Source organism: Nicotiana sylvestris, chromosome 3 (genome assembly GCF_000393655.2).
Source record: "Nicotiana sylvestris chromosome 3, ASM39365v2, whole genome shotgun sequence".
NCBI lineage: Eukaryota > Viridiplantae > Streptophyta > Magnoliopsida > Solanales > Solanaceae > Nicotiana > Nicotiana sylvestris.
The window spans coordinates 37,079,000-37,090,708 of NC_091059.1; the positions used below are offsets into that span (position 1 = coordinate 37,079,000).

The following is an 11,709-nucleotide window of genomic DNA, read 5'->3' on the forward strand; positions in this document are numbered from 1 at the left end:
AGAAACTATTTACATTCGATAGCCGAAAAGGTGTATCAGAATTGTATAATTTTTGTATATAACATACATAACGTATATATATACAAAAAATATACACTTTTTTGGCTATTATTTGAAAGTGACTATACAGTGTCATTTTTTCTTTTTAAAATATGCTTTTTGGAGTAAACTACTTTTTTCTATTTCTCAAAAACTTCTTCTACCTCTACCCAAAAGCATTTTTTCCTTCTAAAAACTTGATCAAACACCTTTAACTATGAAAAAAAGTACTTTTGGCCCCAAAAAAACACCAAAGAAGCTATAAATGTCATGGACAGTGATAAAGCATACCCTACTTGCTTAGGACGAGACTCAATGTTGCATAACAATTTCCCATGAGGTCGCCCAAGGTCAAGTACTATTATTTGTATCGTTTTTCGTTCCTTTGGCTGGTAAGTGTCATGTTTTATCTTCTCTTCATTCTTTTTCTGGTTGTTTATCTACCATTAAGCAACAAATAGGTGGGAAGCCATTGCCCAGAAAAGAAAAATTAAGAGCAACTCTTAAGAAAAGAAAAGAAAAAAGATACAGTATCAAGGACTACTAATTTCAATTGGAACAAGCTATGATAATGTGGGGGCAATGGAGAGGTCATAAGAGGGGGTTTTTTTTTCGGGGGGGGGGGGGGGGGTGGAGGAACGGGCAAACCTATATGGGGAGATGGATCACAAAGAGTGAAGGATGAATCCTACGATCAGATGGATGACGAGCATCGGAAGATAGGCTTTCAAGCTCTGTACAAATGATGGATAGAAACCTGTATCAGAATTTATACTACCCTATTTCTACAAAAACTTAAGCAACTACCAATGATCTCCTTTAGTTCAATGAGAAAAAGGTACAATAGCTAATAGAGGCAGAAAGAGTACAATGGCAGCAGATACTAAAATTACAGATCACCGCGAAAGCACATTAGAGCATTGTTATTATTGCATCTACAATGGCGTTGACATCTTTATCATCCTATCACAAAGGCTTTTCAGATGCTCTGTAACTGAGAAAACGAAATGCGGATGGTTGAGCCACCAAGGGGTGTAGCATTTTTGCATACCAGTGCCTCAGTTGCCTGCTCCTCCTTTTCAAAAAGAACAAGAGCCTGCTGTTTGCCATTCATCTCAAACAGCTTACTATTGATGATGGGACCATGCTCCTCCAGATGTGCCACGATCTCTTCCTCTGTTACATCCTGGGGCAGGGAGGAGAGGTGGATCATCTTAGTAGGAGAGCAACAATACCGGTAGTTTTTAGCAGCATTACGGTTAAAACGGTTGAGATTTGAATTCGAGTAGTCATGTGTGTCCGGTCCGGTAGTAATATTGGGGTGCTTTGAGAAGTTGACTTCCAGCCGCTTATCAAATAATATGGCCCCCTGTATCCAAATCCGGAGGGGGAAATAGTTTCAGTATAATGTATACCATAGAGACTAAAAGGAAGCAAAAGATATAAAGGGCTATAGCACATGAATAGATGAATCTAAATGAGACAATTGAGAGTAGTTAACAATCAGACATAATTTAGTTAACGGTTAGAAAGAAGTTCAGAGCTAGCACTGCAAACCAAGCTCAAATTTTCTCCAAGATGAGCCGTATAGCCAAGAGAAACCATGAACGAAAATAGAACTTGCCCCACCCATGACTAAATATTTTCTAGTGTCCTGGTATATCCACATAACTGACAGCAGCATAAACTGAAACATTGTGGAGCTACAAAAAGTAGTTATCAATGATATTGGATGCAACAAATTTACTGATATGTTGTACTACATATGACTCGCTTCATCCATCTGCTTGGTGAAAATCGAGGAATCAATGCTACTGGCAAAAGACATGATGACTGCTGGTTGTTAGGAAACATAAATTGATCCAATAAAGAAACAGAACAAAAACAAAAAAGTTATCTTTAAGAGATGAAGGAAGAATTTTTAACTAACTTTCTTGTTTCTAGTAAAGTTTGGGGGGAGGGGGAGGATAGGGCTGAAAATAGAAAAATTACGAAACTCAGATAAACAAGGGAAGGAAAACTAGAAGAGAAGCTGCTGGATGCTTTGAAAGGTATCTGTCTAGGATGCTGATACCAAATGGAACAAATAACCTCCAACTCCAAACAAAACAGATACAAAAAAGGAGAATATCATCCAGACCTTCAAAAAATGAACAGCCAACTCAGCCTGGAAGCCATCACCCATCTGAACCAGAGCATGATCTGGTTTATTGCGCAGAATCTTAATTCTGATAATGTTTCCATAAAGGGAAAAGAGATTAAAAAGCTTGTCCTCATCTATTCTCTGCAATTAGGAGAACGCAATCAGAACAAACGTCAAGATAAGTAGAACGACTTTTCAAAATATTAAAAATGATAAAAAGGAGAAAGAGTCTTTTGGTACTCATACTGGGATAAAGAACAGAAGCTTACATCTGAATCTAAATTAGACACAAGAATAGTACATCTGTCATTTGTCCCGCTAATTCCAGGTGGCAAACCACCAGCAAACGCAGCTGCAATTGCTTCAGCATTTCCCATCTATTTAAACAATGTGGAAAAAAAAACTTGAGGTACTTAATATTACTACTTAAGTTCATGTTTATACGAGAGAGAGAGAGAGGGGGGGGATTGGGTTGGGGGGGGGGGGTTAAAAAGAGAGGTTAGTGTAGAAACACGGGTTCTATACTCTGTATTGTGGGATAGATAAAGATGAGAATAGGATAGGAATCATTATAGAATCATGAGGATAAACTTATTGAGGTAAGTATAGTTGGGTATATGATTATCTGATAATACTTGTAAGGGGTAAGGAGACAATTTATGTCATCAATGCCTAAAGTCCGCAAATAGGATTAGATGCACAAACCAAAACTAAACTCTGAGAAGATAGAAACCTTCTTCCAAGAAATTCCAATTGACGAACAAATCTTTATTGGAGGAGATCTGAATGGCCATGTCGAAAAATATAGATGGTTTCGGTTCCGGAGAATGGAAAGACAAATGAAGATGTTACATATAAAATCAAAATACTGAAACAGAGAAGTGTTACCAAGTGTATGTGATAGGGGATATCTACTAAAATGAAAGGTAAACAGTTGTAAGATCAGCAATATTATTTGGGTGAACGTTGGGCTCCAAGGTCCTACGTATCCACAAAAGTGTCATAAGAACACAGATGTAAAATGGATGTGCAGTCATTCAAAGATTAAACAGACAAAATTATCATATCTGGCAGAAGGTGTAAGTAGCACAGACGATTGGTCATGCCGTAAGTTTATCTTTAGATGCACCGATTTGTAAGTACGAAACCATGGTGATTGAAGATATTAAATGGTGATGAGGTAGACCTAAAACCACAATGAAGGAAGTTGTCTCAAGACCTATCATCTCTTGGAATCTATATATGCTGAGCAAAAAATAGAGGACAATAGAAGAAAAATTAATTGAGATTGAATTTTAGTCATGCGGGTACATATGCTTTAGGTCTAATGTTTGCTAGAAGTCTTCTGTTCTTGTTAGAGATTAATATGCCAGTAGGAAATCTAGAGAATCGTTACTGCAAGAAAACCTAAATATGTAAATATAAGGATTGTGAGGGGTTGAAATGGAGCAGCATGATAGTGAGGATTCATCTAGCCAAACCCAACTAGATTAAAATCGAGGTGTAAATGTCGTATCTGTGTAAACACAAGACAGAGAGAGGGAGGGAGAGAGAAATTGGGGGGAAAAAGAAGTTAATGCGTCACCAGAATCAGCAAATAAAGCTTCACCATCATTAATCATTATGCATGTACTATCGCATTGAGTGCATAATGATGGTAATTTCAATACATACTTCATAACAAATACTGACAACAAAGACATTAATGGTATAGAGGTATGAACAATTAATGTAAGGACAGCAAAAGTGAGTCGAGGTCACGCTCAGCTATCCAGATCTGCCAGCTCACAGATAGATAAGCAACAGAAGTTGAAATACTTGAAGATGTAATTGAAGCTGTTTTTTCCTCCAAAACAACAAAAAAATTGTTAAAGATAACGAGAAGATGCACACCTGAGGAAATCCACCTGGAAAACCAATAAGGAAAAAATACAGTCAGCAAACTATATAATATTTGGCATTGAATACAATAAGATAAGCATTAAGCACCTGCATGAGCTCCAGAACCTTGGAAGGAGTACATATCTCCATATCCTTGCTGTCACACAATGAAAAGTATTGAAGTCAAACCCATATTGGGAACAAACAGTATCCTAATAAAAATAGGTCAAGAAAAGTACCTGAGAGGATTTGCCCTTCTGTTCTGATGGTAGATTCGGGTTAGTGAAGTCCCTACTCAGAAACGGAAAGCACAAAATTAAAACTGTCCCGACAAACTATTAAATAAAAGCTTCTTTCATGATGCTTGAAAGGGGAAGAGAAAGCACTGAAATTGAACAAAAGTACCTTGAACGCTCATTATTGTAGTTCACTTGCAATTCATCTAGGCTAAATCACAAATAAATCTATGGTTAACACAGCTATCACAAGAAACGAGAGCAAAACTGGAAACATTTGCATGCAGATATGCAAGTACGGTAAATTGTAGAGCGAACTGAAACCTACTTAGAGAACTGTATGTCAAGCTGACAGCAGCCATCATATATATTACGCCCCTACAAGAAAATCGTATGCATTAAGCTTATTTTATCTCAAATAATAAACCAACCTGAAATAATCCAAATAAATTAAGTGATTTTATGAAGTCACAAACACACCTGAAGTGAGTTCCTTGCAGAAACAGCACTTTGTTGTAGTTGAAACTGGATTAAAGCTTGAAAACCTACGTAGTTCATAGAAAATATCAGCAGAAACAAGAGATTATGCAAGATATGGTCAAGAATGCATTAATGCAAGCATAAATATTAAAAGTCCGAATATCCTCCATGAAGCAGTAGAACCATAAGAATAAACAAATGATTTAAATACAAAATTGGAGTCCTATGATACAACAAAGAAATCCCCATTCCTCTCTTGATCCTTCTATAAATTCCAGCTAGTCTTAAATCCAAAACAAGAAAAATATAATGAACGAGTATATATATATATATATATATATATATATATATATATATATATATATATATATAGAGAGAGAGAGAGAGAGAGAACATGAAGGTGCTGACCAGCCGACTTCTGAAACGTAACGATCTTCTCTACAAATCCATGTGGAGAAAACACTTGATGCAGCACATCCACAGTTATAGGGTATAGCATGTGATGTATTGTGACTAAGAGAATTCGGTTAGGCTGAGAGTCCAGAGAGCCGAACAGCAGAGCAGCATAGAGACAGAAGAGAGAGAAGAGAAGAGAATGAATAGAGAAAAAGATGACAGAAAGGAGAAAAGAAGTAAACAAAATAAAAAAAGCTTCATCTTGGTTCAGTACTTAAAAAGGGCATAAAGACACAAAGATCTATGCAAGAGATAATGACAAAAGAACATGACAATAAGCAAGAAATTACAGAAAGTTACTACTGACTTTAGATCGTTAGCCCAGTGCCTTGATCCCAAATTCAGTGTCATGTCTCCTAATTATTTCATACAAAGTGACACTTCTCTAAAAAACTCTTGTGTGCCTTACTGGCAAGTGTTGCATCAGGTAAAAACTGAAAGATGCAAATAGATTTTTTTTAACAGCAATGCTGGTTTTTCCTGCTTTTGGATCGTCAGTCAGATCAAGTTTAAAATTGGTGAGGTGGGCTAGTCACACGCTTTACTTCTTGCAGTCATCTGATCCTTCCCTTAATCCCTATTTCAATTACAACTTGTGCTATGGACAAAGTGGAGTTAGACTTCAGTAGCCTGCTTTCTCTTTCAAGTCATCAAGAAGCATTGCTTGCACAAGGAGACCTATAGTTTTTATTTCAAGGACGTACACTCCTGTTTTCAACTGAAACGATCAGGTGACAACAACATTGCAACCCCCCCCCCAAACGCCAACCTCCCAAAACAAAAGGATCAGTTTCTGCTTGCCTGGTAGTCGCCAAGATGTATCACTTTGACCGACTTTTGCAATTAGAAATTGTGCAAGAGAAGAATCACTTAAGCAGCTTAATGAAGTGAAATGTTTTTAATAGGAAGGAAGTGTTGCAAGTCAAAGCTAATTGGTCCATCACATTAGTGTAATCATGAAATCTCAAATTTTCTCCATTTATTTCCACAACTTGCACTAGACATCGCACTACTCTAGCGATACATAATCCATTAACTTAGTTTAATTTTTGTTAACTTATGTTGCGTACATAATCCATTAACTTAATTTAATTTTTGTTAACTTATGTTGCGTACGCTAGTAGAGATTTTGGCATAATTTTCTTCTTTTTAATTTCCTTTTCCTTCGATGAAGTAAGTGAAATTTTGGCATGTTTTCTGTCAATTCAAATACACACAAAGATGGTCATTTCACATCCCAATGAACTTCATTAATTACTTGTCAAATAACAAACGATTGCCTGAAAATACTTTTCAATGTCATGACCATAAAGTGAATGGTGAGCTTCTGACTAGAACTGCTGTAGAATGAACTAGTCATAGAACTATCTTTTATCAAACACACAAAAAAAAAAGTGACTCTCTTGAACATGAAGCTGATTAATGCATGTTGGGATTTAAAAGAATAACAATGCAAATGCAGTGATCTCGATCTCGAAGTCTTAGGGAGGACTAGAGGAGGGGTAGTCGTCAGTAAATCACCCCGCCATGTATAGGACTGAGTTAAATACCAGTGAACCACAAAGCAACGTGCAAAAAGGAACATCACTGACCTCATCTCCTCGCCCTTGCGTATTTTGATCCATAGTTGTCAGTTCTTGGTGAGATGAGAACTGAACATAAACATTCCTCCCCCTATAGGACAAGAAAACGAGTCACTAATCAATGTCCTACAGAGCATGCTGATAAAAATAGTGCAGCTTACAGCTTGGAATACACAGATGATTCGAAAAGCTTCATATGGAGTTCTCCAAATGGAATACTAGTTTCTGTCTTAGAAGGTACCTTATGCTGGGCTGAACATTTGTGTAGAATTGCAATGCCTTTACAGCTGAAGGGACATCCTGCATTTGTAAGAGGGCCTAACAGGTACAAGATATAAAAATGAATCTTAGAAGTAAATTCATAAATCATGAGGCCATTCAATGTGCAAGTATGAAAGAAGCACCTGATTTTTAGCCCTAAGCATTACAAGTTTGGTAATGACGCCAAATGGCTGGAATAGTTGAAGCAAATCATTCTGGAAAAGAACAAAAAATCAAAAGCATATCAATTAGTTTCCATCGAAATCATTGTTTTGGTGCGTCATGAGCTGGAGAAAGATCTAATCTATGTTATTATAGATAAAGCACAAAGCTTCAAAGCGAAATATCAATCAAAATTTTACCTCTTCGAACTTATATTCCATATTGAGCAAAATTGTAACTACAATAAATATATTTGTTTTCTATTTACGTTAGAAATTGTTAAGAATATCTTTTTACTTCGAACACAATTACATTCTTTCTTGAAAAGCTATTTTCCTTTTTTATTTACTTTAGATATATTTGTAGGAATGGATGACAACTTGATCCCTTTTTTTGGTGTTAAAACTTTTTGAGAAAATAATTTAATTCCTTCTTTGAAAATGTGTTTTCCTCTTTTATTAACGTTAGATTTTAGGGATATTTTACCTTCTTTTATTTATGTTAGGAACTTTAGAAATATTTTACCTTTTCTAGGGAAGGGCCAAATTACTCCTGAACTGTTTGATATTGCGCAAATTTTACCCTCTGTTTCAATTTTGGCCCAATTTCTCCCTCGGTGTTAGCCAAAAGTCGCATAAATACCCTTCACACTAACGGAGCTCTAGCTCGAATAAACATATAACTAAAGTTAATACGCATATAAATAAATTACCCATTAACCTGTGATCCCTTATTTAAAGAAAGCGCAAAAGAAATACATAAAAAAAAGGAGGAGAAAAACCTAAAGGACTAAAAAGAAGTTGATCTTCCTTTCTCCTCTCCCTCCATTACCTCTTTTTGGAGACCTTCAATCAGCTCTCCAACTAAATTGTCCTTTATGGCCTGGCAAGGCCCTACTACAATGGCAGATATTTCCTTTGAAGCCTCCTATCCTTTTTACTCTATTTTTTTCCTTTTCTCTAACACCGGCCTATCTTGCCAGGAATCACCGCCAATATACTCCTCCCTACTCTGTGACGGACTCCCCCTAATGTTCCAGTCCCTTTTTCCAATCTTCACACTCTTCTCGCTCAAAAATCCAATCTCCGGGAGAATGACCAGGCTCTGATCACCTTCATCAAAATGTCTGGTCAACATAAGCTCGTCAACCTTTCAGTCTTGCTAATCCTGTCCCATCGCTGTATCCCTTATCCTTCTCTAATAATTTCTTAAGCTTATTTTCGTTCTAAATAGAGCTCCATTAGTGGGAGGTTATTTATACAAACTTTAGCTAATAGTGAGCACAAGATTGGTCCTACATTAAAATTGAGGGTAAAGTAGCACAATACCGAATAAATCAAAGGGCAAATGTGATGATTTCCCCTTTTTTTTGCATTTGGAACTTTAGCAATGTTGCTGTTACTTTGAACACCAATTTAGTTCCACCTTGGAATGGGCCAAGCTCATTTAATTCCATATAGAAAAGGATATATAAAGGAATTAAATCATGAATTAGCCTCTAAAGTTCGAAACTGATTTATCTTTGTTGTTAAATTTCATCCTACTTAATCTTCAATATTACAAGACGATAGCGTTTTTCAAAAAAAAAAAGGATTCTTTTGTAAAAAATGGTACTCCATATCTCTTTCATTATTTTATCTTTTCTATCCAATAATTAACACAAAATACATGTAAACCGTACATGCATAAAGACTAGACGATTCCAACTAAAGGAATGCAAAGGGAAGTAATTGTCTCTACTTTCAGATCCAACATTTACTATTGCAAAAGCGAAGAGCGCACTGCTCCTTCAAAAAATAGATGAATAAACACTATAAGCCAGATTACTGCAAACAGATTCTCTTTCAAAATTCAGTCTAGGCCATAAAATAAGAGCTGAGAGGTTAAAAACAGCAGTAACCTGATCTTCAAGAGATCCATGGAAACCTCAAACCCCCCCTCCCCTCCCCGGGACGCAGCCCACAAAAAATATTTTGACTGGTACAACTTTTCAAGAATTTCAGGAAGCGGCATGGTACATACAGAGCAAATTGCAAGAATGCTCAAACGGATTTCCTTCCTGCAGCTGTTTCAGTATGTCCTTTTTTCCCCAAAAACGCAAAAACACCATTACATCGGATTTATCTCAACTTCCTCTCTGATTAGAGAAGGTACATTACTTGTCAAAAAACAAGAAACTAGAGAAAAGGTATACATAGTTCTTTACTAGAGAAAAGGTATACATAGTTCTTTCTTCGCTATGCATCAGAAATAAAGGATTTTCATTTATACTAATTTATGCATATGATTTTAAGCTTACAACAGCGTAAAGAAAAAGATGTCAAACACTACAAACACTCATCCTTATTAACAAGGGCAGTAACCAACGACAAAAACAACTTGCTTATGAAAATTTGGAGCTCACAGGTCACACATCAAGGTAGATACCCATCAAACAAAAATTATGAAAGACCCTACAACACTACCTCTGAGATCTCATGCCCCACATTGCGAACATGAATGACCTTTGAAGGATCAGTCATTTCTTACCTGAATCACAACAAAACAATGAAACAAATGAAAATATATAAACTACTTAAAAGCACATCATAGAGAGTGCTAAGAAATGATTAAGCACATACAAGACATAAATTTGCAACAGAGGAAAAAGAGGATTCAGGAAAAGAAATAAACAAGAAGAAATTACAGCCAAAAACCAACTTTTCTATCTTATTTTGTTAGTAACGGAATAAGAAACTCAACTATTGCCAACAAGGCTACTTTCCTTTTACTCCTAACTCCTAGCCCCAGCCGAAAAGGCTACTGACTTGAAATCATCATTTACCACTAATTTTTTACTTAAGGTAAGAGAATATAGCAGTTCTCTCAATCTTTTTTCCCATCCAAAGAAGCAAAAGTAGCTTACAACAGACGTGGCATTTTAAAAAGCAAAATAAAACAAGATTAAGCTTTTCTAGCAAAACAAATACACAATTAAGGTTTTCCGGTAAAATTTAAAAAAAAGATTCTCTAGTTAGCAAATAAAACCAAGATTCAGCTTTTCCAGGGGCCAAACAATTTTGATCAGATTTTCCTACACAGAAAACAATATTAGTGATTCAAAACAAATTCAAGAACTTCAAATTTGCATTGACTACAACACCTTACGCGGTTCGAAAACCCAGTGCTCACTGACTAAAAAGTACAAGAAAAGTGGATAAACACGTTACAGAAGAAAGTAAGCTTAGATCTAACCTTCAGACAGGGAGAGAGAGAGAGAGAGAGGGAGGGGGACTAGGGTTTGGAGTACGACATGGGGATTTTTCCTTTTTATTTTTTTATTCGAAGTCGTCTGTTTTATTACGGGAAAAAAAAATTTAAAAAAAAATTAAAGTAAAAATGATATTTGAAAATTAGAATAGTGTTTTGACATGAATATAATTTTGGATTGTTTTTGAATTTTTGTGAGTGATCTTAAGTGAAAATTTTGAAAAAAAAATTTAGGAATTTTTTAAATTTTTGAAAAATTTCAAAATTTATAAAATTGAAAAATTTATGACCAAACACTAATTTCAGAAAAAAGTAAAAAAAATTCCAAAAAAAACTAAAAAACATTTATGGCCAAACGGGCCCTTCTCATTAAGTTGGACACAAACTTTTTGCCTTTTGGCTAATCAACGTGAAAAGTACTTTTGGACAATAATTTATATTTGGCCAAACTTTTCAAAAGTGTTTTGAAAGATCAAATTACGAATAAGGATATGAAGAGATTAATTTAATGGTTAATATTATATAAGTAAATAAATAGGTTTAAATATTTGTTACTAAAAACAATAATTAAGTATTTTTCATTTTATGTAAGTAAATATGAAAATAAAATTAAAAATTACTTTTATTCTTTTAGATGATTTAAAATAAGTACGTTTATTTGTGTTAAGGGTGTCACACCTCCTTTTTCCGACCTCCGCGAAGGGCGTAGGAGTTTTTTGCAATTAAAGGACAATCGAAACGGTATTTATTTATTTATTTCAGAGTTGCCACTTGGGAGATTTAGGGTGTCTCAAGTCACCAATTTTAATCCCGAATCGAGGAAAAGAATGACTCCATATTACAGTCTGCGTACTAGAAATCCGGATAAGGAATTCTATTAACCCGGGAGAAGGTGTTAGGCATTCCCAAGTTCCGTGGTTCTAGCACGGTCGCTTAACTGTCATATTCGGCTTATTTATCTGATTTTAATACAATTATGAACCGATGTGCCAATTTTAACTTTTTACCACTTTATTATTATTATTTTTTTAAAAAAATGTGAACATCGTTTAAAACATGTCTTTGGATTATGTCACATGAAATGCACCCGCAATCCGGAACACATTTTTATTCAATGTTTTAGGATTTAGATTTGGGTCGCATGAAATGCGCATCCGAGTTTAAGAAGGTAAAATTAATTAAATCGCGCCTAAAGAGTCTAGCGCGTTATTATCTTTGG

General features: G+C 35.5%; 1 protein-coding gene across 2 annotated transcripts; it reads right to left on the reverse strand.

Annotated features, from left to right (window-relative positions):
* Positions 1–742: 742 nt before the first annotated feature.
* LOC104219487 (polypyrimidine tract-binding protein homolog 3-like) lies at positions 743–10,552 on the reverse strand. Of its 2 annotated transcripts, none has more exons than XM_070170734.1 (15): positions 10,476–10,552; positions 9,707–9,770; positions 7,223–7,294; positions 7,060–7,136; positions 6,828–6,909; positions 5,188–5,311; positions 4,780–4,844; positions 4,628–4,677; positions 4,469–4,510; positions 4,303–4,354; positions 4,172–4,220; positions 4,076–4,089; positions 2,452–2,559; positions 2,180–2,323; positions 743–1,408 (listed from the first exon to the last, which is right to left on the reverse strand). In XM_070170734.1, the coding sequence occupies exons 2-15, from the start codon at positions 9,761–9,763 to the stop codon at positions 1,019–1,021; spliced, it is 1,326 nt and encodes a 441-aa protein (XP_070026835.1). In that variant the 5' UTR covers positions 9,764–9,770; positions 10,476–10,552; the 3' UTR covers positions 743–1,018. The 2 variants fall into 2 exon arrangements, with proteins under 2 accessions (XP_070026835.1, XP_070026836.1); XM_070170735.1 differs by lacking the exon at positions 10,476–10,552 and adding an exon at positions 10,384–10,470.
* Positions 10,553–11,709: the final 1,157 nt, after the last annotated feature.

What these genes read in the sequence shown, in the direction of transcription:
- LOC104219487 (XM_070170734.1), bottom strand. Translation starts at nt 9,763, where the DNA reads ATGACTGATCCTTCAAAGGTCATTCATGTTCGCAATGTGGGGCATGAG. An exon ending in AATGTTCAGCCCAGCATAAG is followed by an intron (nt 6,910 to 7,059) that starts GTACCTTCTAAG and finishes CTTGTCCTATAG; the next exon opens with GGGGAGGAATGTTTATGTTC. An exon ending in CTTGACATACAGTTCTCTAA is followed by an intron (nt 4,511 to 4,627) that starts GTAGGTTTCAGT and finishes TTTGTGATTTAG; the next exon opens with CCTAGATGAATTGCAAGTGA.